Source organism: Phodopus roborovskii, unplaced genomic scaffold, assembly GCF_943737965.1.
Source record: "Phodopus roborovskii unplaced genomic scaffold, PHOROB, whole genome shotgun sequence".
Classification (NCBI taxonomy): domain Eukaryota; kingdom Metazoa; phylum Chordata; class Mammalia; order Rodentia; family Cricetidae; genus Phodopus; species Phodopus roborovskii.
This window is the reverse complement of record NW_026126511.1, coordinates 49,888,273-49,914,842: the sequence shown is the minus strand read 5'-3', so window position 1 is coordinate 49,914,842 and position 26,570 is coordinate 49,888,273. Positions and strand designations below refer to the sequence as shown.

At 45.3% G+C, this 26,570-nt stretch overlaps 1 protein-coding gene across 1 annotated transcript in view; it reads right to left on the bottom strand.

Moving 5' to 3' along the window:
- The window catches only part of Gata4 (GATA binding protein 4), a 39,287-nt gene extending 14,189 nt beyond the window's left edge, over positions 1–25,098 (bottom strand). Inside the window, exon 1 of the mRNA XM_051195546.1 lies at positions 24,377–25,098. Coding sequence (XP_051051503.1) covers positions 24,377–24,986 — 610 coding nt within the window. The 5' untranslated portion in view covers positions 24,987–25,098. The remainder of the gene's footprint in view (positions 1–24,376) is intronic.
- Between the last annotated feature and the right edge of the window lie 1,472 nt (positions 25,099–26,570).

Sequence of the window (26,570 nt, the reverse complement as noted above, 5' to 3'; positions counted from 1 at the left end):
GGGTGAGAACCAAGCATCCCAGGCATGATGAGGAGTGTGACAGGAAGCATGACACAGCCCAGGGACATGGCCACTTGGCAATATCCTATCACAAGTATAAATGGTGTGTGCAATTTGATCCAACTATGCCACTTCTAGATATGCATGCTGTGAGTGTACAGACCCTTGTGTAAATGGCTCCTGAGAAGTAGATTCGTTTGCTGTAATAGTAGATGGGGAGGATGACACAAATACCCTTCTCTATGGAATCGGTTGCTTCAGTGAAGTCACGTGTCTGAAGAACTCTGCATTGATTTGAAAACCTTACCAGTTTATGTTGTAAAACATCCAAAGCAAAGTACAGGGCAACACATACAAGGCCTCTTAGCAAAGGGAGAGAGAGCCTAGAGATGGGTCTGTTTGTATTCACGTGCATACTTTGGAAGGATGGATAGAGTCACTTCCTGAGAGGCATCTTGGTGGCTCAGGGAGACTTCCCACTTAATGCACCCTTCCATACTGTGAACTTATTTCCAATGAGCAGTAAACAATTATTCTGCATGGTCAGGAATGTGACTAAGTGTATGGACTGCCATCATCCCTGCTTTGTGTGGTAGTAAGTATCCTTTTGAAGTCAGGCAGGTTTCATGTTCTGATTTTTCCATAAAAACATCTTATTTCACAGGTGAGAAAAAGGAATCCCCCTCTAAGTGCTTCTTGCCCCACTGCCCTCTCTCTGCCCCTCATTCTACACCAGAGTCCTATACTAGCTCCATAGCTCCCAATTCTAACAGCTTCCCTGCATGGCAGTCTCCCTAGTGCGAGTGCACAGAGCCACGTGGTCCCTAGTGCCGGTGGCTCTGCTTGACCTCTCAAGTTCAGTTATACACATGCACATGACCCTGGCTCCTTCACTAGGAAGCCTGTGACAGGGCTTTCCTAGGCGAGGCTGCAGCCAGGCCACCAAGATCATTTGCCTCTGTGCCCCTGTCAGGAGGACTGCAGGCTCGGCAGTCTAGACGGAAACACCGAACAGATTGCCAGGGTTGCTCCCCTGGGGACTAGACAATGGGTCTTCGGAGAAAGCCTTTTCCTTCCAGGCTTCCAGCCACTGTCACAAGGAAAACAACTTCCTCTCTCCGACAGAATGGCAACAGCCAGCCAGCCAGAGGGGAGATTTATGGAGATATAATGTGACCTCTTTATTGCCCTGGATACTAGGGAGGTGTTTCAGGGGAGATTTACGTCTTTTCAAAGGGGAGGGGAGCCAGGGTGCTGAAATATACCCACCAAGTCTGTTTTCCCCTGTCGGGGTTTCTCAGGGATTACTTAATCAAACCAAGGTTAAGCCCCAATCGCCTGCACTTAGCATCTTCTCCTGTTAATGGACCAGTTACCCTGAAATGCTGCAAGCTTTCTCCATGAAATATGGATTCTGGTGTGAGCCGGCAAGGTTCTGTTCAGTTCTGAGCATGGTTAACAGAAAGCAAGACAGAAAGATAAAGAGATCACCTGCATTCTGTAGGGTAAAGGTTGCCCCCCTCCAACTCCCCCCATATATGGGATTAAATTTGGGGCTGGGGAGATGGTCCAGCTGTTAAAAGCACTAGTTTGATTCCCAGCACCACTGGTGTTTGTAATTGCAGTCCAGGGAATCCAACACTCTCTTCTGGCCTCTAGAGTACCAGGTGCACAGACATATACAAAGGTAAAAACAGCCCATACACATGAAATAAATAAATAATCTATGACTAGGTTCTTCCTCCCTAATTTGACAATTATTTAGACTAATAGAGCAAATGCTATCATCTGCACATTACTCTTTCCAGAGTGAGGCGTCTTTGTCTGTTTCTTGTTTTTGTTTTTTGATTCTCATTTGTTTTTAAGCTGTAGAGCCTTTCTTTAAAGAAAATCAAGATTAAAATAACTTGAAACCACAGAGCCACAGCTGGTTGGTAAAAGGGTTCCCAGTCTCTTATTGGACACTTTCTAGCATTTACATGACATGTCTCTGAGGAAGGTCCTTCAACTCTGGAGTGGGCGCCATGGGCAGCAGAGTCACTGTTCTCTACCATTAAGGTGAGACTAACAGTAGCCAGTTCCAATATCAGAAACTTCACTTCCCAGATTTAAAGATGAGGGTCATGGAAACCAATTGCGGAAGCAATCAGAGGTGGAATGTTTAGCACAGCTAGCTTACTGCTCTTCATCTGGGCTCCACAACTTGAAAAGGAAGTCTGTAGAAAAGGTGGTTTCTGACTTCCTACTTACCAAACTGCCTGACTTTGACACTCCATTATAATGCTCTGGATGAATATACTTTTAGGTTTTCTCCTGATTTATACCTAAAATTTCACACTTAAGCTATGTAAATCAGAATTGCCATAAAAATTCAAACCATACTTTAAGAGAGTGTCACGTTTTTAAAAAGTCTCAGACGTCATCATTATCTATCCCTAGTAATGGTGGCTGACAAGTTTCCATTTTTCAATATATCTGTTTTCTTAAGTATAATTTTTACTTTTAGGGAAATTTTAAATTATACAAAACTACCAAAAAATAATTTACTTTTATTATTCTTCACAATTTCTGAGCCAATCTTTTGACTTTAGCACATAAATTCTCTGGCTCACTTTTATTCTTTCACACACATATAAATATTACCTCTGAACAATGTAATATTATCTTGTGATTTCTAACTTTTTTGCTGGAGTTCTTCATGCTGTACAGTGAATTTTATACTTACATTTTTGAAAACATGAACCATTTCAATCACTGAATAAATGAGATCATAGCAAGCAATGGAACCCACCACCTGGCTTTGTCGAACCTTAATTATTTTGCCATATCTGTGTTTGCTTCATATTTCTTTTCTCAGCATCGGGGATTGAACTCAAGCCTCCTGCATGCTAAGCGCATACTCTGCTGCTGTTATCTCAGATCCTGCTTCAGATAGTTTTAAACAAACAAAGCATTTTGGATGTAGCCCCTTCCCTTTATAAGCTGTAAGTCTGACTCAGATCCACTCTGACAACGTGAATCCGTTGTCTGTACTATCTCATGCTTTCATAGCAATCTACCACATTTCCTTATCCGTTATCTCATTTGTGCTCCTCCAGCTTGCAATTTGTGTAAGATCCTAAACCCAACATGATGACATGGGGCTCTTAAGAGGTATTTGTGTCATGAGATTGGAGCACTCATGGATGGAATGAATGCCCGTATAAGAAACAAACCAGACATCTCTCTCACCTCATTTCAGGGTACAGAACATTACAATCCCCAAACCACAAAGAGTGCCCTCACTAAATATACCAGCACGTTGACCTTGGATATCCCTGCTTCCAGAGTATATGTATGCTCTTCAGCTACCCAAGCTCAGGTATTCTATAGCAGCTGGACTAAGATAGATTGGCTTATTTTAGTTATCTCCAAGTTTTGTTTTAGTAGCAATGCCTCAAGCAAGCATCCTGTATATACCTCTTTATAGGAGAAAAGGGTTTTGTTTTGTTTTGTTTTATCATATAATGGACCTGTTGTAGCCGTGCTGAGGAGTATTTACATAAATGACTTTTGCTTAGCTTTGGAGGTGTTCAGAAATGCACCAGTCAGCTATTGTTAGTTTATGTAGTAACAAACACCCACCAAATCTCAATAGAACTTGCAATTAGCTTATAATAGTATTGAGGACTTTTTTCTGTTCACATTATATGTCAGCTGCAAATTAGTCAGAGTTCTGATATGTACACATGCTTCATTCTGGGACTTTAATTTTTAATTATGCTTCTGTTTATTGGCAGACACGCACGTGCCATGGAGTGTGCGTGAAAGTCAGAGAACGATTTTCAGGAGTTGATTCTCTCCTCAGTGGTGGGCTTGGCAGCTAGTGCCTTTCCCAGCTGAGCTGGCCGTCTTGCTGGTGTTTAGACTGAAGGTATTTGAATCACCCCTCCCATGTGGCAGCATATGAAAATGATGGCAGGGCAGCACGAAAGCCCTGTCTTTGCTAGACAGCTGCAAGGTGACTGCAAGGTAAGTTCCAAGCCCCTATCTTCAGGGTGATGAAAGAGAAGCATTTTCCACATCCGCATAGATCAGCGTCACTCTTTTAAACACATTTCTCAGATTTATTCTATGTGTATGAGTGTTTTGCCTACATGTGTGTCTGTGCATCGCATGCATGTAGTGCCTGTAAAGGTCAGAACAGAGCATCAGATCCCCTGGGATTGGAGTTACAGCGGTTTGTAGCCACCCAGTGGGTGCTGGGAACAGAACCCTGGTCCTCTGGAAGAGCAGTCAGTGCTCTTAACTGCTGAGCCATCTCTTAGCTCCCCTAACTTCACTCTTCTAAGAAAGCTTACGCTGTAAAGGTACATAACATTTACATTCTGTCTCCCAATCCCCACAGTTATTCAGCTGGTCCTGAAGCTTGGAGGGAAGCTTGCTAATGCCAGTCTTTCTGTGCTAGCCTCCTGGGACCTCATGCCTTGGCTGGCTTCCAGTAAGTAATTTTTCACTTCTACTCACAACAGAGTTGTAATGAACAACGCTGCGTGCGTCTCTGTGCCAGGGCCTCTTTGGTTTGTTTTGATTTCTGATAAGAAAAGTTCCCTTTTCTTAAAAGTCTTTGTTTTAAAAATTATCTTGGCTATTCTCATACAATAACTCTTCCACAGAAACTCCATAATCAACTTGACAAGTTGCACTTAAGAAATCCTATTGGGCTGTTTCCTGGGACTGCAATAAATTTATAGACTTGTTGGGAAGGGCAAGGATTGGAATAGAAAATATTTCTATGCTCCCTACTCCTAGGCTTTGGTGTCTTTCCCAGTTTGGTGCCTTCTTTTATGCCTTTCCATGTTTTATGGGCATTCTCCAGGCAGACCTCACTTGTTTACTGAGTTGACAATCTTTCTACTAAGAAACTAAAGTATCCACATCGCATTTCCAAAGGCATTTGTTTCCTTTATAGGGGAACCGACTCCCAGCAGGAGGTCTGAGACAGGCTCCCAAGCCTTTCCCTGGGTGTATCCTGGATTGCCAGCACAGGGGCCCTGAGCTGCCCTCTAAATGCACTGATGATGAGACTTTTAACCTTATTGGTTTGTTTTTAAATGATCCCGAGGAAGGAAGCAGAGAGGCATGCCTTTACCATGTCATTTCCCAGGAAGACTCGTGCACCTCATGTTTCACTCCAATTCTGTCACCTGGGCTCCCTCCTCAGTCCACTCCAGTGTCCCCCATGGGCTCAAAGGGCAATTTATCACATTTATCTCAAAGCCTTGCTTTTTGAGCCTTGCTTTGGAATATCATTTAGATCTCTTGGCTGTGTATCACTTTCCCTATCTTTGGGATAAAACATCTAAAATAAACAACTTAAGGAGGAACCATGTATTTTGGCTTACTGTGTAAGAGGATATTGTCCATCATGGGGTGGGGCATGGAGGCTGGGGTTCCATCTGTGGTAGAGGAGTTTGTGGCAGTTGTTTCTTACATACAGTAGTTACATACTTACATCTCTGTTGAGATGGATGCTGAGGCCCATCTTGCCTTTGCCTTTTTTTCTTTTTAGTTGGTCCAAGGTCCCAGCTCATGGGATGGTGCTACCCACACTCTTCCTCTTAAGTCAATCTTTTCTGAAGACACATTCACAGACATACTCAAAGGCGTGTCTCCAGTGACTTAGGGATGTTTCTTATTTTATTTTAAAAATAATGTTACTTTTATTTTTGATTCTGAGCCACCAGACATGGCTGATGGGAATAAAACTTGGGTCGTCTGGAAAAGCAGTTCACACTCTGAGCCATCTCTCCAGCTTCCCCTAGGTATGTCTTAATCCAATCAAATTGTCAATCAAAATTAACAATCACTCTTTTCTCCCAAACTACATTTTGGTGCAAAACTAAATCACAAGTAGATATTGAATACACTTCATACTTTGATTGCATTTCTTTTCTTTCTCCTTTGTCTTTAGCCTCAGAATTCTTCAGCCCAGAAACCATCTACAAATCAAACATAAAGCAGATGGAGTGGGGCCTCTCTGTGCTAGCGGAGGGCACATAGAATGCATGCGGCTCAGCAGCCCTGCACGCTCTGAGGCTAGGCACCTGGGCTGCTTGGGCAGCTACTGGCCTGTGATGGGCAAAGGCCCCTGAGCTCAATCCATTTCTTTACCTCCTAGGGGAAGCGTGGAACAGTCACAGCTGCAGAAGGGGCCGGGGATGTGTCTCAGTTGTCAAAGGGCTTGCCTAGTGTGCATTATGTTCAATCCCCAAAACCACATTTGAAAAAGGGGAGGTCATGGTATTTTATTCATATAATACTAATACTTGAAAGGCTGGTCAGGAGGATCAGAAGTTCAAGGTCATCCTCAGCTACTTAGGGAGTTCTGGCCTTGTCTGGGATATACAAGAGCTTGTCTGAAGGAAAAAAAAAAAAAAAACGTAACTGTGTAGACAAATTCAAATCCGGAGTAGAGTTCTACCAGATCCTCACTCTCCACCTTTGGGGAAGGAAAGAGAACAGGACGTTGGGGACAGAAGACATTGTTCTCCACAAATGACTTTCCCCATTCTCTGCCTCTCTGTATTTTTAAAAATAGTTTATTTTTATTTTATGTGCAATGGTATTCTACCTGCATGTAAATCTGTGTGACGGTGTTGGGTGCCCTGGAACTACAGTTGCAGACAGTTGTGAGCTGCCATGTGGGTGTTGGGAATTGAACCTGGGTCTTCTGGAAGAGCAGATGTGTTTTTAACCACTGAGCCATCACTCCATCCCCCTTTATGTATTTTTTAATTATGGTAAAATACAATTTATCATCTCAGGCATTTGTAAAGACATAGTTCAATAGAATTGAATATATTTATACCACTGTGCAATCAATCTTCAGCCCACAGGAGTCACTGAAAAACAAAACAACAACAACAAAAACCCAAAAAAACAAAACAAAAAAAGAAGCCATTACCAAGTAAGGAACAGTAAATGCTGGGGACTAATGCCACCACATGTCACAGCTTCCCCAAACTACTAGGGTTGCCCAAGGCCTGGGGACATGGCAGTATCTACCTCCGTCGTTTCTACCTACCTGCTATCTGTAAACCTCAGATAGGACCAAAAAAACCAAAAAAACCAAAAAAACAAAACAAAACAAAACAAAAAAAAAAAAAAAAAAAAAAAAAAAAAAAAACCTGCCCCTGAAAATAAAAGCCCACAAATGTGTCACTCACTTTTCTCATTTTCCACATTCTGTTTTTTTTTGGGGGGGGGACCTATCTCAGGCTATTCTCAAACTCCCTCAAAAAAGGGTGGGTGGCTGGCCTTGAACTTCTGATCCTCTTGCCTCCATATCCCAAGTGGGATTACAGGTGTGTGCCCCTGCACAGTTTATGTAATGATGGGGTTCAAACCCGGGTTTTACACATGCTAGATAAGCACTGCCAACAGAGCTAGAGCCCTAGCTCTACTCCTCTGCACTCCAAAGTAATTATAACATCCTAAGACTGCACCCCATAACTTTATGAGTCCAGATCCTACATACCTAAGAGGCACTGTCCAGTTCATTTTCACCAAGAACCAGAAGCCTAGGCTGGCCCACCTACTTCCTTCAAGACAGGCAGCAAGTCCCCCTCCACTCCTGTAGCTGGGACAGAACCCAGGGCCTCATGCATGCTAGGCAAGTGCTTTTCAACTGAACCACACCCCTAGCAATGCCCATGTTATAGGCGTGAAGACTGGATGACCTTGTCAAAGAATCAAGCCAGAATTTTAAACCATGTGTCATTCTCCAGACGCCTCTGCCTCGCATTTTTCACCTGCCAAATAACAGAAAGCTACAAGTCCCAGTAAGGAACATAAGCAAAAGTTCTGAAAATGAAGACAGAAAGTTTGACAGCAGGGCTCCCACTTCAAGCACATAGCTGGTTACACTGTCCATGTGGCCCGCTCTCCCCGTCTTCCTCTCCTCACCATTGTCCATTGCTCTGTTCTGTCCAGCGAATAGGTCTCCGTTATTAATGCCATTTCTGGAGGTGTGTTTACACAGGGCAGGAAACTTAATATCAACATTCCCCGAAGGAAAGTGTCTTGTCACTTCTGTGAAGCACTTGACGGCAGGCAGAGCTCTCCTCCAAAGTCAACAGACACTTACAGGCTTTAAACAGAGTCTGATGAGGAGTTTGTGTCTACAGGGGATCTGGGCGCTCCTCAGCCCTTTGTAATGAAGAGACTGAGAGCTGCTCGCCGCCCCTTTACACACAACTCCCTCCCCTCACCTCTCCGAGGAGGAACCTGAACTCCACTCAGCAGAGGAAAATGGGCAAGAGTGGACTCGGGGCTCCAGGAATGGGAAATGACAAACTGTGGGCCAAAACCCCGGGTCTTGATACAGGTGGCACCCAGTGAAACCTAAATGGGCGCTGCTGGAACCCCAGACACCATGGGGCCAAGGTATGAGCCCAGGTACAGTTTTCAAGGCATAATTTGGAGAATACTTGAGTTTTTGGGCTTCCTGTCTGCCACTGTATGTTACACCTGACTCCCCGGCCACCATCTTGGTGAACCCTGGTCTCAAATTCTAAATTCTGCTCACATCTCAAGTGCCCCATCCCCTTTGAAATGTGCCACAGGAGTCCTGTACAATGACCCTTAGCTTCTAGGTGTTAGCTGCTTTTAGAAGACCTCACAGCTCTGTCAATGTTTTCCCTCTTTCAAGGCCTGTTCTGGATAACTGATCATGAATAGGAGCAGGCTCATCATGAGACATCTGCTCCTAACGGCTCTTGTACAAGGGTGCCCCTATTCCCTGGAGTAATCTCTGCAATGCCCATAGTGTGGCATAAATGTGGGCTGGAGGGAGTTGTCAACTTTAGGCTGAATTCTATACTCTGTCCCACGAATGAACATTTACCTGGACATTACTAGGTGACTAGGTTACAGGCACAAAATGAAGTGTTAATTCTTGCCCTAGAGACAAGTCAGTCCCATCAAACACCAGATAAATACAGCAACAGGGAGATGTGGTTTAGTTGTTAGTATTGGCCTAGCAAGCACAAAACCCTTTGTTCATGAATGATGGGTGATGTCATTCTGTAAATATGCTTCTCTTATTGGTTAATGAATAAAGCACTGTTGGCCAATAGCAAAGCAAGATAGGCGGGACTAGGAGACTAGGAAGAGAGAGGAGGTAGGAGGGAGGAGTTCCAAGATGGAAGATGGAGAGAGCAGAACGCCAGCCCCTCTCTCCGGTAAGATAAGACCACATGGAAGTACTTAGATTAATAGAAATGTGTTAATATTTAAGACAGAGCTAGCTGATAAGAAACTAGCACCTGGCTAACAGAATTGTATCTAATACAGACTCTCTGTGTGTTATTTGGGGCTGACGCAGTAGTGGGACCAGACCAGAGGGGGAAAACCTACTCATAACACATGAAACCCTAACACAGCAGTAACTGGACATAGTGCACACCCACAATCCTAGGGGATCAGAAGTTCAAGGCCACCCTGGAACCTAGCATGTCTGTTCAAGGCTACCCAGGGCTACATAAGACCTTGTCTCAAAAACAACAACAACAACAAACAAGCCAAACCCAGTAGCATGAGGTACAGAGAAGCACAGCACAGGCCATGGGGGGTGGGGTGGGGTGGGGGTGGGGGACCCGTGTACATTTTCTAAGTTACTGTCTCACCTGCCCTGCATTCATAAAGCGATTTTTAAGGCTCTCTTTATCTAGCGCCACCCTGGCTACCTTGCTCCTCCTACAGAGAAGAGTGAGAACATGTGATGAAATATATAATACCCTGGTAGGGTTGCCCATTGAGGGAAAGAGGTGGATACGGCTACCTGTGAGCAGCTTATATGGTTACAAAGGACCCCAAAGTCAAGAGCTAGAAACACTTGAGGCAAATCAGGGATGCAACCCAGATGTGGAGCCCTTGCCCGGCACGCACAAGGCCCTGGGTCCTGTCTCCAGCACTGCAAAAGAAAACTAACTAAATAATGAAAGTAAAGGCAAGAATGATCTGAAGCAGGCATACAGGGGTGGGGAGCTACCCCAGTGGGAGTGTGGGTAACATTATTATGAGTGTGTGTGGATGCTAACGAACACTTACCCTGCAGTTCTCAAGAATGGGATTCTGGAGCTCATAAGATAGCTCATCAAATAAAAGGCACTTCCACCAAGCCCAATGACCTGAGTTCCATTTCCAGAATCCACATGGTAGAAGGAAAGAACAGACTCCTACAAGTTGTCCTGACTTCTACATATGTACTGTGTCAGCATGTTCTAGAACCCCAGCACATGTGCACACACACACACACACACACACACACACACACACACACACACACACAGTATTTAAAGGCTTAAATGAGATTCTTTGTATGAATATAAGAATTCTAGGCGTTAACACCCATGAAAGACATAAAGTGATATTGATGCTGTGGGAAATAGGTTGTTCCTCAGGAACACATGGAACTGCCATGTGCCAAAGAAATAGAAAGAAGGACTTGAAGACACCACACATCCATATAAAATTAGGAGCATTGTTTATGATATCCAGAAGACAGAAGCAGTTCAGGAGCCCGTTAGGGGATGGGGCTGGGTACTCAAAATGTGCCCTATACATACAAAGGCATAGTATGCAGCCCCGAGAAAGGAAGAAATTATGACTCATACTACAAATCAAAGCTATGTGGAGAGCACTGTGCTGGTGAAATAAACCTGTCACAAACACATGTGGTATGAATCTACTTTTATGAGCTATCTGGAGCAAGTCATATAGACAGAAAGGTGACTGGAGTCTGAGATAGAACAAATTCGCTTTTGAATTGGGAATTCACTTGGAGAAGATTAACAATATGAAACGGATGTATTTGGAAAACATTGCCAGTTTGTTTATTTATTTGATAGTGTCCTATATTGCCTAGGCTAGCCAAAGTTCAGTGTGAGATGACCTTAAACTTCTGATCCCCCTGCCTCTACCTCCAGAGTGCTGGTGTGCTTGCATCACCACGCCTGGGGTTCATAGTGATAGGGGTTAAACCCAGAACTTCATAGGCAAACTCTACCAACAGATCCATATCCTAAAAGCCCTCAATGATACAACTTTTGAGTTGTATCACAACTCAACCTTAAAAAAAAAAAATGTAGCAAATGGCCAGGTGTGGTGGTATACACCTTTAATCCCAGCATTAGGGAGACAAAAGCAAGCTGATCTCTGTGGGTTCAAGGCCAGCCTGATCTATAGAGTGAGTTCCAGGACAGCCAGGGCTACACAGAGAAACCTTGTTTTGAAAAACAACAACAAAAAGAAATGTGACCAAAGGCCTTTACTGAACTTCCCAATCTGAACTGCTAACACTGGTGTGAACACACAGGTTGTTGTCTTCTCCTCAGAGAGGAACTGGCTGTATGCATGCTCATTGGATGACTATCTCCATCCTAAGAAGCACAGCCAGCTGTACTGGCTCCACTGGTCTCCAGCACTGTCTCAGGGGAGAGAACCTCGGTTTCCCAAGAAATTGGTCAAACTCAGGTGTGGGAGGAAAACATGCAACAGAGAAATTTGGAACTTTCTGTAACATGATTCAGAAAATTATTAAAGTGAAATTTTGTCAAAAGACTCAGGAGCCAGTCTGAACCCATTCTCACTGGCAAAGGTGGCTTAATCTGAGCAAGACAGGACACATAACCAAACACACCAGAGACATCTAAATCCCAGGGGATTAAGATCTCTAGGTCTTTAATTTAGTAACTAATCTCTGAAGGATGCTAGGGGGATTTTATTACTTTGGACATTGAAAAGTAAAGTAGAAATCATTTATTCGGACTCAGGCTACACTTCAAGGTAGCCAAATAGCCAGTAAAGTGAAATCTTCTTTGTTATGAAGAATTTCAGGTAACAAATGAGGAAGCAATGACAGCCTTAAAACAATACCATTTGCAGCCAGGACTGATCAGGCCTGCAATCCCAGCTACTCAGAGGACTGAGACAGAAGGATCCAAGTTCGAGACTTGCCTGAGCTATGCAGTTCAAGGACAGCCAGGGTAACTTAATGAGAATTGAATTCAAAATTACTGTGATTTTTTTTCCCTTTGAGACAGAGTTTCTCTGTGTGGCTTTGGAGCCTGTCCTGGAACTCACTTTGTAGACCAGGCTGGCCTCGAACTCACAAAGATCTGCCTGCCTCTGCTTCCTGAGTGCTGGGATTAAAGGTGTGCGCCACCACTGCTGGGTTTACAGTGGTGTTTTAAAGAGAATTTCAGAATTACACAGTAAGTCCAGCTGACCAGGGTCCTTTGGCTTCACCCTAAGCCTCCTTCTAGGATGCAGGGACTTTGGTATGGTATGCACCCCACAGGACCCACTGATACTTACATAAGTACAGATCAAAGCTGTCGGTGCAGACCTGTCACATCCTAGCTACTTGGGAAGCTAAAGCAGGAGGATTGCAATTTCCCTGCCAGTCTAGACTAATAAATAACTTCAAGGCCAGCCTGGACAACTTGTTGGGTCTCTGTATCAAAATTTAAAAAACATTAAGATGGGGTGGGGGTGTTATAGGTGTGGACTAGTAGTTGAGTGCTTTCCTATCACATGCAAGCCCTGAGCTCTTTGCACCACAAAGCCAGCCAGTATTTCTATTTAAAGCTACTCCCACCATCTCCATAATGACAGAAAGCACGTGTAGCTGGAGTTATGCAAAGTGAAGGAAGTGGGACTACAGAGACTGCCTCCATCCCAGAGCTGGGTGGAGGATTAGAGGTTGAAACTGGCTGACCTGGGGTTTGGTTCCCTTTCCTAACCCCTCAGCTTTAACAGCAGGCCACTGTGAGTGTGCCCCAGTGTTGAAACCACACAGTTGCCTTAGCCCTATAGCTTAAGAATACCCATGTATCTTCCCAGTATGCTTGATCAGAAGGCTGCATTGACTGCAGAGGATTCACTAAAGCCTACCTCGGTGGGTTGTGGGTGCAGAATGGAGAGAGGCAGCTATCACTGCACATCTGAGTTACACGCGAAAGCAGTCACAATTCTGATCCTCTCAGCATCAAAACCTAAGTGCTAAATCTCAGGTGTCACTCCTCAAGTGCTACTCTTATTTGCTGCTCTAGTTCCAAGTCTATTGACTCCCCAGACCTTCCATGTCTCCTCCACTCTTTCAATGCCTCTGCTTGTGATCCAGCCTTTACCTGAGACTGCAGTCCAACACCAGTCTTAGCCACTACTGACCTTCCCACCCCCACCCCACACCCATCTGGCCTGTAGGGCTCCAGCAAGCCTGGCCTCTACTTCCTGAACCGGGACAGGTGGAGGTGTCACATAGGCTCCTTCCTGCATGATGGAGATTTCCCTTTTACAGCTCTTGGATTGCGCCCTTGCTGATTAGCTCCCTTCCACTGTGAGTCGCTGCCGTTTGGAGACCTTCTTGTTCATGTTTTTATCTCCAAAGCCTAGCTATGAGGTTCACAAAGTGTGCAGAGATGCTACTTGGCATAGTGGCCTAGGGAGAAAGGTGTGTCTGGTACCCATTCTACCTTCTGTGACTTTCTGGAACTTCCTAGAACCTCTAATGGTGGATGGCACTGAGGTCACCACCCACAGCTTCCCCAAGTTCATCTTACATTTCAGTGGCTCATGTTGCCTTGTTAAGTATAAGAAAAAAACAGAATTATGGCATCTAATGTATAATTTCAAATATACTGTTGTTTAGTGAGGAAGGTAGTCATAGAAACCTTCCTTGACTCCGCCAGTGTAAGGTGCATCTGCCATCATGGAAGCCAATGGTGTGGTACCTATAGTCTGCACAGACATGGCCTGAGTTATTCACATGAGGCAGTTATTCATATGAGTCCCCCTTGGAGCTGGAGAGATGGCTCAGTGGTTGAGAGCACATACTGCTTTTGCAAAGGATCTATATCAATTGGCTCACAACTCCCTATAAATCCACCTCCAGGTGATAACACCCTCTCCCGGATGCTGCAGGTACTCTCACTGATATTAACACACACACACACACACACACACACACACACACACATATATTCATTCATTCCAAGGGCTCTAAGGCAGCTCCTCGAACCATTTCTTTACCTGATTTCCTTATTTACATGACAGCAAAGAGAAACTGAGTAAGCTGCCCAAAGTCACCCAGCAGGGCCGACCCACACACGGGCAGATGCATAAGTCCAAGACATCAGGCCCATGAGTCCATGAACTGTCACTTCCCTGCAGCTTTTTAGCTGCAACTTGACAACTGTGGTTCACATTTCCCAGCCAGCAGAGCCTCATACATCAACACATCCTGCACGAGGGGCTTCATTTCAAAGGGTCCAGTTAAGAACATAAATAAGCTGAAAAGAGTGGCTGTGTTAGAATATGTGCTTAGCAGGCTCAAGGCCCTGGGTTCAGTCCCTAGCACAAAAATAATTAATAAATAAAGCAACTCTGCTGTAGCGTTACACTCACCAGCACTCAGCTACCACAAGAGTGACGATGTCTCTTTGCACAAAGGCTCTTGTATTTGATAGCTCTTACTGCCAGTTTTTGGGACTAATCCTCTAATTTTACTTTATTGAAGGACCAGTCCTCGGGAGCCGGTCTGGCTTAGTAATCTTAAAGAAACTGTCTCCAGTGCAGAGTGACTTTAAACAGTAACTTTCACAGTGATTTAAAAATAGATATAGTCATGCCTATATATATGTACAGCAACTAAAAAGCCAAGGATTGCTGCCTGGTGCTGGCTAGCTTGATATGGTAAGATTTCTGACCAAGTGCATACTGGAAGCTTTCCATTTTGCTATATTCTCATATACGAATTCTCTTTTTACAGAAGAAAGATAATTGAAGTTTTCCTGAGACAGAAAAGATGTGTGTTTTTCTGAAGCCATCATTAAATGGAAACATTTCTTTCTTCCTTTCTTTCTTTCCACAGGTCAGAAGAATTTTCCTGCTACCTATGCAATCATGGGAACCACATTCTTTATGCAGGGTCAAGTTAAGTTCTTACAAGCTAGGGAAAGGTCATATTTGTTGTTTGTTTTCCCGCCTACTCAATTTTGAGGGGCGACTTGTATTATTACCTCTCTCCAGCCAGTTTGATTTATGATCTTGGAAGTCAGGTCATTCTTTCCCAGGTCAAAGAAAGAAAGGAGAGGGGGTGGTCTCCTCGAGCTAATACCTGATAAAATATCTGAAAAGGCCCTGTAGACCTTGACAGAGACATATAACTATTTCAGCCTAATCTTATAAAACAATCAGAAAACTTTATCAGAGGAAAATGTAGCCTGCCATGTCCCGGCTCAATGGATGAGCCTTTTTATCTGAAATGACAGGCTTCATATGATAGGGAAAGCTGCAGATAAGAGCCAAATTGAATTGTCCCAAATCAGATCCGATTGTCTGCCCCGGCTTCATTCTGCCACACCTGCTCCGGTGGGTCAATGAGCACCTCTTGGCATGGTCCCGGAGGGGTCTGAAAACATTGCAAAGTGGTGAACTTTGAGACTTCTACGTTTATTCTGCGATTATAATTAACCTGCTCACCAGTTGCTATTGATCAGTTCTGAGTGGAGACGATAAAGTTTGACCGGATTTCTGGAAAGAGAACCGGAAGTTTAAGGGGGACAAAAAGGAAGCAGTTGGGAGACCCCCGTGGAACATAGCTTATGACCTATAAAATTCCCACCTGTTCTGGATATGTGATTTCTTCATTTTTCATAAAAAAATAAAAAAGTAAAGTACAACTGTGGCTGCTCAACACAGAGTGAAAGCAACAAATAGCACTCGCAGAGGCATTTTTATGAGTGTAAACATGAACTGGCTTACCTGCCTAGGTCAGACTTGCAGGAAAGGATATTTTAAATTCAGTAAGCCATGCATTGGGGCTCCTGCAAAAATGCCAAAAGCCAGAAAACCAAATGCTCTTCAGTGAGATAAGAAGTTTGAATATCCTGGTCCAATTCTGATTAGAGCGCAGCAATAGATAAAACCACAGGCCACCTGCCAGCCCCAAGAAAGTCACTGACAACTGGGTTTCATGCCTAAAGCCTTTCCCAGCTTCATTCCAAGTCTGCATCCATATACAGTATTGTCTTTATTAAAAAACCTACCCAGTCTGCTTTCCTCTCTCCTTCTCTGCCTACCACAGCTACATCTGGGACGGTCAGTCAAAATGGAGAAGAGGTAACAGATCTCTCCAGAAAGACATTTTTGAGAGAGCCATGGAGTTTTGATTTTCCTAAACAGGCAACAGTCCCTCTAATGTTAGAACAGCTAGCTCTGAATTAGGGGTTCTCTTTCATGATCTGCCAATCAACTTCAGGAAGCTGGGAAGGGGGTGCAAGGCTGGATGGGTTCTTATTGATGTGCCCACCTCTTGCCACCTCTGTAGATGGGAATGGGTAGGGTGGGGACTCAGGAAGAGCCAGCCAGGCCTTGCAGAGACACTAGCCCACTGGAAGCAAGCAGGGCTTGCTGGGCAGCTACCCTGTGGAAGGGAGCCCTTCAGCTGCCATGAAATGAATCCAGTAGTTCTGAAGGGCTCAGTGTGATGAGTGTGATAAGAGGAAGCCTGAAACATAGATAGGTTTCTCTTTGTCTTGCTCCTGCTTGCTTCTGAAGCTCCTGTTTGCTCCTATGGTGGGGTGAGGAGCACAAGACTTTCTGAGCATCAGTTTCTTTCCAGCAAAACAGAGACCAGCACACCCACCCCAGGGAAGACTCAATGGTCCCAAAGTTGGAAGTGGCAGCCTTCTAACTTTCTACTCATTGTGGGCTGTGGTGTAGTGTAAGGCTACCATCTCTAAAAGGTTACTACTATATGCATATTTGCAGACCAGGACTATAAATTTATTTTTACATAGATTATAACATATTCAAGGTTAATTCCAAGTGTCCCTGTTTGTATTATCTTCCTGTTTGCTTCAGAAGGTGACAAAAGAGCAGCTGTGTAGATAGCCAATAAAATGTGTGAGTAATGCATGTAGAGAATGCTCAACCAACAGGCCTCCTCATGATCTACCAAAGGTCAACACATTCCCTGGAAGTCCTTACAGCAGCAGACCAGCCCAAAAGAATCAAAAGGCTTTTAGAAAGGCAAGGAAACATCCACAGCCCTCCCTCCCTCCCTCCCTCCCTCCCTCCCTCCTTCCCTATCTATCTATCTATCTATCTATCTATCTATCTATCTATCTCTTTATTTCTCTCATCCATCAGACGCAACAACCTTTGCAGTGATTTCTTTTCTAAATCTAGCACAACTTCTTAACTGTGGAGTGAGTGCATAATTGTGTGTGTGTGTGTGTGTGTGTGTGTGTGTGTGTGAGAGAGAGAGAGAGAGAGAGAGAGAGAGAGGGAGGGAGGGAGGCAGAGACAGGTCAAAAGGTGTCTTCAGGTATCTGCCCTAGTCACTCTCAACCTATTTTTTTTATTACATTTAATTTATTTGGGGGGAGGGGATGCACATCCCGCATGCATATGTGCAAGTCACAGGGCAATATGGAGAAGTTTGTTCTGCACTTCCACTGAGTGGGTTTTGGGGATTGAGCTCAGGTCATCAGGCTTAGTGGCAAGTGCCATCTTGCTGGCCCTCACTTTTGAGATGGGGTCTCCCACTGAACCTGGAGCTCACTGATTTGACTTAACTGGCCAATGAATTACAGGGATCTACTTGTCCCCCCAGCACCAGGGTTACAGACTTGTGATACCATATCCCCTGTTATGTAGGTATTGGGGAATTGAACTTATGTTCCCATCTTGCACAGGAGACACCTTGCCATCAGAGCAATTCCCAGCACCAACTCCAGTATTTTTAAAGGGCAGTTTAGGTGACCAGTTTAAAAGGTTAGTGGCTTTTCAGCAGGCTCTGGTCCTAAGTAACATCACCTGAAGGAGAACTGCCCAGCAGAAGTGGTCACTAAATGCCAAGTATAAGTAGTGTTTGTGCCCAGGAGGGGACTTAGGAGTAGGATGTCTCATTGCTGAGTTACCTGTCACAGCATGAGATCTGTCTTTAGTAAAGGAACAAAGTAAAAAACCAGATTCAGGGTACAGGTTAAGGATGGGTAAGTTGCTTGGCAGGATCTTGAACAGGGCATGGAGAAATTCCAGCAGTTTGCAAAGGACTAAGTCAGACCGGGGGGTGGGAAGAAAGAACGAAAGAATAAAATTCAATGTGTTTTTCCTGTGTGTCTATAAACATTATTAAATTGTTTTCCATGAATAAAAGCCTAACTGGTTTAATTTGTTTCTTCATTATTATTGGGTGGTGTAATCATGCCATGGTATGTGTGGAGGTCTGGAACAACTTTGGAACAACTTTCACCTTTATGTGTGTTCTGGGTATCAAACTTGGGTTGTCAGCATTGCATTGTCCAGCAGCAAAGACATTTATCCACTGAGCAATCTTGCCCATCCGGTTTAATGGCATTTAAAAGTGGATAACATCATTCTGTTTTTCAAAATTCAAAAGACTCCCATTTCCCATCCACAGCAACAGGACACTCAGGAGTAGGGCCAGTCAGGTGTGCACCCATATGTGAACGGGCAAACAAAACTCAGTCACACAGTAAAACACTGCTTAACTTAGAGAAGAAAACTACTATACACTACAGCTTGGGTGAACCTTGAAGACATTATATTGAGCAAAATACACCCAGTACAAAAGACAAAAGTGCTGTGTAACTTGCTCATAGAATGTAGCAATCAAATTCACAGCCACAGAAAACAGGGGGTGAGGGGCACTAGTGGCTAGAGAGAGTGAGGGCTGAGGAGCTGTTGCCATCCTGTAAGATGAAACACAATCTCAAGACCCATTGCACAGCAATGCTGAGACCTAACACTGAACAGCATAAGTGAAACTTGCTATGATGATAAAGAAAATCATATCAGGGCCAGCAAGATGGCTCAGTGGGTAAAGGCACTCTCCACCAACACAAACACACACACACACACACACAGAGACAGACAGACAGACAGTATAGATATACTATACATGTATATGAATAAATACAAATTAAATGTTTAAAAATTACATCAAACCTAAGTTTCCCCAGAGCTTAAATGTGTTTTTAGAGATTTTCATTATATATTTCCTGTATGTGTGTTTGTGCACATGCATTCACATACACAGTGCATGTAGAAGTCAGAGAACAACCTTCAGGAATCAATCCTTCCCCTATTAGGATGTGGATCCAGGGATCAAACTCAGGTTGTCAGGCTTGGAGGTAAGCACCTTTACCCACTAAACTATCTTGCCAAACAGAAGTGTGTTTTTATTATCTGGTAGAATTATGAAGCACAAAAATGACTACAAAAATAGTTAAGCTGATCAAAAGTGTGTTTTCAGTTCTACAATCCACATGACTATGGCCAGCTCCTTTCCCAACTTCATGCTTCTACCCCTTGGGCCTCCCGGTAGACAATGTTACAAATTCCTTACCTATATGGCCTGAGAGAGGCTTCTAGAGATAATGTGTGTATTCTCAAATGAATACATTGTATTCCCCCATTTCTGATACCAAGTGCTGCACACACCTCCAGCACTTCCAAGTTGCTTGGAAAGGATCTCATGGGGTCCAATAACCACTGCCAACACCGTCTATGCACAGGTGTGTGTGTGTGTGTGTGTGTGTGTGTGAGAGAGAGAGAGAGAGAGAGAGAGAGAGAGAGAGAGAGAGAGAGAGAGAGAGAGAGAGGAAGACAACACCCTTCTGGTGAACATTTATGTTACTTCTGGATTTTGTTATTGTGGATGACAAAGTCATGAATATGTACCCCAGAACTAATTGTTTGCAGTCAAAAGTTCAGCGTCAAAGCTATCTGCTCTGTGATTTGACTGGTTTACCAAGGACTCTACAAAGGTTGCACCAATGAACATTCCCACCCACAGGTATCAGAGTTCCTGTCCCCCACACCTCACAGTATATTTGTTTTCTTCCTGCATTTAAAGAAGAAGGGGGGAAATTAACACCGAGGGGAACAGAAGAAGGTGTTATCTAAAACTGTCTCCTGAACATCATTCCACCAGCAAACGTGGCCTGACCTTTTCATGGGACACAATCTGGCAAGTGACAAGTGTCACTAGAGGCAGAGACACACCCCAGGCCACTCCAACACACCTTCTTTATTTAATTGGTTCTCTACTTAGCACTAAAAACCAGTCCCCCCTCTGATTGACCAGCTCAGGGTGGTAACCGGAAAATTAAACAACTTTGATTTTCTTGAAGACTGACAAATCATTCCTGAGCTGAACAGGCTACTTCAGAGATCACAGCATTCCCTGTTTAAGCAAACTGGCTCTAAAAGCAACTGGCCTAGTTGATAAAGCAGTCCCCCAAAGAGCCAGCAAACACTACAGCATATTCTGCTGACCTAACACCTTGAGGGCCCCACCCCATGCGAGATGGAACAACGCTTTTCACTTGTTTCAAAAGCACTGAGCAAACCACACATTTACTTCCTTCTGTTAGTCTCATTGAGCCCTCTAACAACTCCTTTTTTTTTAAAGATCCTTTAAGAATAGTAGGGTTGCTTATTTCGCTAAGACACAAGAGAAGTACTCTCCCCTAGAAAGTTGTATTTCTTAGATATCCCAGCATGGCATGCCGATCAAGGTCTATTTATGTCTAATTTCCCTCTTAGTCTGTCTCTCTCTCTCTCTCTCTCTCTCTCTCTCTCTCTCTCTCTCTTTGGCTTTAAGTCTATACAAGACTTAACGGGTACAAAAATCAACTAGACTGTGATGTGTTGTACATACAATGACAGTCTCCTATTTTAAGAGTGTATCTCAGGGTGGAGAGTTGGCTCAGCAGTTTAGACCACTACTGCCCTTGCAGAGGACCTGGGTTTGAGTCCTAGCACCCACACGGTGGCTCACAAGTGCACTTAACTCCAGGTCCAGGACATCTGATACCCTCTTCTAGCTTCCACCCTTGACTCCTGGCACCAGGCATACAGCCCAGCTTTCTCCAGTGGTCCCAGGTTTTCAGGGCGCTCCCCCGTCCTGCTCACTTCTTCTCCCAGACTCTCCCATTCTATTTTTACTTGCTTTTAATGCATTGGGTTGCTATGTTGCTCAGACCAGTCTTGAGTGCTCAATTCTCCTGCCTCAGCCTCCTGAGTGCTGGGGTCACAGGTGTGTGCTACCACACCCAGCTCTAGTCTGCTTCTTAAAGGACACAGGTAGCCATTCTGTGTGGTTTGACCAGGGCAGGGCAGAGTCCTGGGGCAATTACCTTCCAGATCTCTGCTCAAATATTTGCTACTTGCCCAGCATGTGCCAGGCACCTATATATGAGTAAGACTCTGTACCTGCCTCAGTAAGGTCATAGAATTCCATTATTGTGTCTAATTAATGCTTCTAACAATTGCTTCAGGGTCCTGGGTCTGTTGAACTTGGAACGAACTGAAGTTCACATATATTACAGTCATGGTGCAATAATTTCTTTCTTGCCAAGGTCATCTTTTCACATGCCCCTGTTGATATTTATCATTTTGATTTTTGCCTTATTCCAATAGCCAACATAAGAACTTGCTAGATGTTAACTGTTAAGAGCACAAAAGTACAATCTCATAGAAAAGAATAATGGTATTTTCTTATTTCTCCTCAATACAAATTAAAAACATTTCAAACTCAGGAATTTAGTCTCTGAAATTTACCCCGTAGAGATGAATCTATTATTGAAGCAAAGCACAAGCTGTAGTATGTTATTACAGTTCTACATAAGCATCGAGTAAGGGAGTGCTGTCTTTCTCCCTTCCTTTTTTAAACTGCGGGTTCAGGTTCCTTTCCTGGCAAACTTCTATTGATGTGACAAGACCCAGGGCAGATGGGACCACGTAGGAGATTTCCATGCTTTCAGAGGGAAGTTTCTTTCCTGACTTCTCAGCTTTGCTCTCAGCTCACCACCCCTTACCTTACCACATTGTGAGTCATTTATACATTTTTTTCATGTCTATTTAGGGTAACCTGCTCATCAGGGACTGTCCTAGGCTTAATACTTCTCAAGTCCTAGGAAGCCCATTAGTCCTCGAAAAAGTAATAAAACGCCATCATTTATAAAAGATCAATTATTAGACATCACACAGACCACCAAAGTCAGGACAACTCTAAAAGCAGTTGAGCTGAACTGAAGCCACCCTACAGAATATGAGAGGAGATGGACAGAAGTAGGTAACTTGCCTAAAGTCACGTGATACTGAGGTTGGGGGGGGGGGGGCTCCAAATGAGCTTGATGGTCATGACATCCCTCCAAAGAGGACCTCTCAATAAACATGAGAGAACCTGTTCTTTCTACCCTTCCGTCTCTTGATACCGTTGGCTAGTTTGATCATTGATTCTCACTAAAGCTACCAAGCATTTACTAATGTCTATGCATAGGCAAGGCAGTATACAAAGCATACGAAGGGACAGCGCCTGGGTCTGTCTCTCACGGTTAAACCTTTCTTTACCCAGCCTATGTCGGGGACTGTGTTTGTCCTTCTGTCTTGGAATGGAGCTAAAGAAGGAAACTTCACAGAGAACACTTTTAACTGGAGCAATGCCATCAGATTGACAGATCATCTCAGGCCTGTGTGATTAAAAAATAAAAATGAGTGTTTCCCCCCAAATACATCAGAATAAGACATGTTCTCAAAATGCCTGGTGCTCCCTCGTGACAAGCCAAGAGCACCTCTTTAAACACTTAGCTGGAGGCAGGGGCTTCATCAACTGACTAGTAGGAAATGAGAGCCCAATATATAAGCTCTCAGGAGGAGAGATGCCCCCTATTGTTTATTGACTTTGTGTGGATCCTGGAATTTGGGGAACCTTTTTCAGCCCCATGCTCACAAGTACAGTCGCACAATGTCACTTTGTTTTGTTTTTATACTGAATACCAGAATGTTGTCTTCATCTTTAGATGGGGACTTCATTCTTGGCTGGATCCAAACACCAAGTTTTTTTTTTTTTTTTTTTTTTTTTTTTTTTTTTTAATTAGACTGGGTCTGCTGTGTAGTCCAGGCTGTCTTCCTCAGATCTGGAATTACTGTCATGGGTCATCACGCTCAGTTTATTCTTTCTTATTTTACTAGTGGTTGGGTTGGGTTAGAGGGAACTTCTAGGAATGCAGGCCAAAGCCCCTGCAGGCCCACATCCAGCCTCCACCCCATGGGAGTCACCACCCTGCTCTGTTTCAAAGGTCTGAGCCACAGGGGTGAGCTTACCCTTCTTCCTCAGGGTGCAGTCTGCCTGCAGGGAGGGAGGGGGCCACTGGCAGTCACAAACCCAGCCCTGGCGCCACTTCCATGGTTAATCAGTTTACCTGGGATGTATATTTGGCTAGACCCCCCTCCTGGGAACCTTCCATGGCCACCCAGGGTCAGAGAATAACTTTAAACCTCTTCAAAGCTTGAGCCTCTACTCAGGAGACAAACTAGCTCTGGGAGTGGCAAGGGACAGACTTTACTCTTCAAAGTGACAGCAAACGCAAACGGCCTTAGCACTTAGTAGGTAGTCAATAAATGTTAACTTTGTTTCTCAAGTCCGTGCTTCCTCCCTTCCCCAAGAGCCAGCTCCATCCAAAGGCCACCTCCAATCCTCTCTAGAAATTCTACCCGAATTCCTTTGGCATTTTGAGAGAGTGGACAGCCTCTTTCTTTTTCTCCTGAAGCCCCAGTGGCTAGGGCCCCTCTGAAATGTCCGTGTGTAGACTGGGTAAGTGGGGCAAACTGGCAGTCCCTTCAGGTCTGACACTGAATGGGAATACTACTGGCCATCGTTATTGTCTTCCTAAGAAGAGGCGGCTGTAGGTGCTGCAACCTTGCAAAGTCTCCATTTAACTCAGACATTATAAAGAATGTACTGTCCCCTCTGTACTGTCCCCAGGCACTGGCCTAGGTGTTTGAGCAGGAGAGTGGCATCACAGGACCCCACAGTGCGCCTGAGACTTGCAGGTAAAACACGTTTGACCCACTTCTGGCGGTCTCCTTTACTGATCTCTTCCTTATTTCCGGGTGTGAAAACCCCCTACCGGAAAAGTCATCTGCCACCCTGAGGGATCCTCTAACCTGGCTGCCAAATGGTCCCAGGTTTGCTGAGGACTCAGAAGAAGGGATAGAGGAAGTGGGGGGGGGGGGGGGCTGAATCCCAGGGATCAGATCGCCAGACTGCTCCAGCTGACCTTAGAGAGCCCAACACCTCTCATTATCACCCAGAGGCTGTGCAAACCAGGCCACCCCGTTCTAGAAGGGCACTGCTGGACTCCAGTGGCCAAGCCACCCATCACCAGGATGGTCCACCTCCATGAGCCTCCGTTTCCAGGTTCCTTCCTAGGAGACTCAACTGCATCAAGGATGCCCCAACCCCAACAGAGTTGAAAGCCTCAAACAGGACTCAAGGCCCTTCAGTACTCACCGAGATTGGGGTGTCGGGCAGGGTTGGCACGTCCGGGCAAGCTGTGCAGGACTGGGCTGTCGAAGGGGCCCGCTGAGGCGGCGGCCGCGGCCCAGGAAGCACCCACGTCGGCCATGTAGGCCGGGTAGGGGCTAGAGTAGGAGCCCGCGAAGCCAGGGCGCCCATACTGCTCTCGGCCAGCCAGGCCCGCGCCGGCGGCCCCGCCGCCACTGCTGTAGGCTGCGGCTTCCCGGGCGGCAGCGGCAGCGGCTGCGGCCGCCAGGGACCCAGTGGTGCCCGGGAAGGAGAAGCGCGGGGACACGGGTGGCGGGGTGTAGGCGGCTCCCTCGGCTCCAGCCTGGCTCCAGCCCGGGCTGCCTTGCTGGGTCCCTGGTCCCGCACCCGATGGGGCGGCCCCGGAGCTGCCACCCGAGGCGGCTCCGGACGCAGCGCCCCCTCCTCCGCCCTGCAGGTACGACAGGCCAAGCACGGAGGAGGGTACCCGCGGCGTGGGCACGTAGACAGGCGAGGACGCGGCGCCCGCGCTGTGCATGAAGGCACCAGGGCCACCCGCCTCGTAGGCGCCGGGCGGGGGCCCGTGGTTGGCGGCCATGGCCAAGCTTTGGTACATCGCCCCAAGCTCTGCGCGTTGGTGTCTTCTCTTCACTTGCGGGTCAAGGAGCCACGCGGGCACAGCAGACCAAAGCGACAAGAATTAGAATGCAGGTGTACGTAAACTGTCACGAAAACGGAGATCAAAAATCAACGGGGAGAGGCCCAACTCGCTCAAAATATATACAAATCAAATCCAGCATCAGAGGAGCAACCTCTAGGCTCTGGTTTGCTCAGAAAAAAATCCCAAATTGGATTTGTGATTGTTCCAGAAGGTAGTGCATCCTGCACTCCGCTCCAGGGCCGGGAGACTGGAGGTGCCCAGGACGTAGCCGAGGCTGGACTCGAACACCCTGAGCAGACCTTCGGATCACCCACCGGCTGGATGTGCCTAGTCACTGCGCTCCGCCTTCAGCACACCCAAGCTATGCTGCTGGCTCCAGCAGGGCTTCGGCAAGAGGGCCGGTCACTGCAGCAGCAGTCCTGAAAGAGAAAATAAAATACAGGTGAGAGAAGTTCATCCCAGGTTTTTCAGAGCCGCGGTCAGCGTTCCTATTTTCTGCCACTTCTTCTGCACCGCGAACAACGCAACCTCCCTTCTCTAACCCGGCTTCTGAGGGCGCGCGGTACAGCCAAAGCGGGCCTTTGTTTGGTTCAGGTCAGGCTGCGAGTGGCAAGTATCTTGGGCATGGAGTTCTCGGTTGCGACCTGGGCCATATTGCTCATCAGGAAGGACTTCAATTTTTACCTTACTCTCCAAGCACTTTTTTTTTTTTTTTTACCCCTTTTCTTTTTTCTTTTCTTTCTTTCTTTTTCCCCCCCAGAGTATTCTGTAAGTACAAGGTTTGGGGTTCCAGAAAATATGAGTGACTCAAAAAACAAAACAAAACTCCGTCTTTTTTTAATTTTTCAATTGTTTCTCCGGATCTTTCCTCAAGCATTTTCTTGACTAAACAAGAACTGTAGATTGGGGGACGGGGGCGATGACAAACTTTATAAAAACCAGCAACCTACGAAAGTTTTGCTTGTAATCTTAAAAAAAAAAAAAAAAAAAAAAAAAAAGAGCACCTAGAGGTAGAATCTAAATGTTTATAAACGAGCAAGTGTCGGCGAAACCATAAAAAGGATTGTGAAACTCCTTAATCGCATTGTGCACCATGTGGGTGTCAAATCAGACAAGCCACATGTTTCTGCAAATAGTTACATTTTAAACACTTTGCAGACTGTATATGGGGACCAGAAAAGCAGAAGGGTTGAACAAGGTCACTACAGAGCTCAGGAAGCACTCAAACTCGTTGGCTGGCTTTCCCCGGTAGAACTGAAGCCCTACCAAATGCAGAATTGATTCTGAGCACTTGGCCGCATCCTTCCAGCTTCCTGTGTTTTTGGCATTACCAGAGAATACGGTGGTGTGGTAGGGGTGCCGGGGGGAGGCATGGCTCTATTTCCCAAACATACCTGTTATGTTTCAAGTCTCTCTCTATGCCTCCATTAAAATAAAGGTGTCTAAATTTCCTTATTATACTTGAGGGAAATGAGGTATGAGTGAGTTTGAAATTTGTTGGAGCTCAAAGTACACTGGGGAGGGGGGTGCCTGAGATCC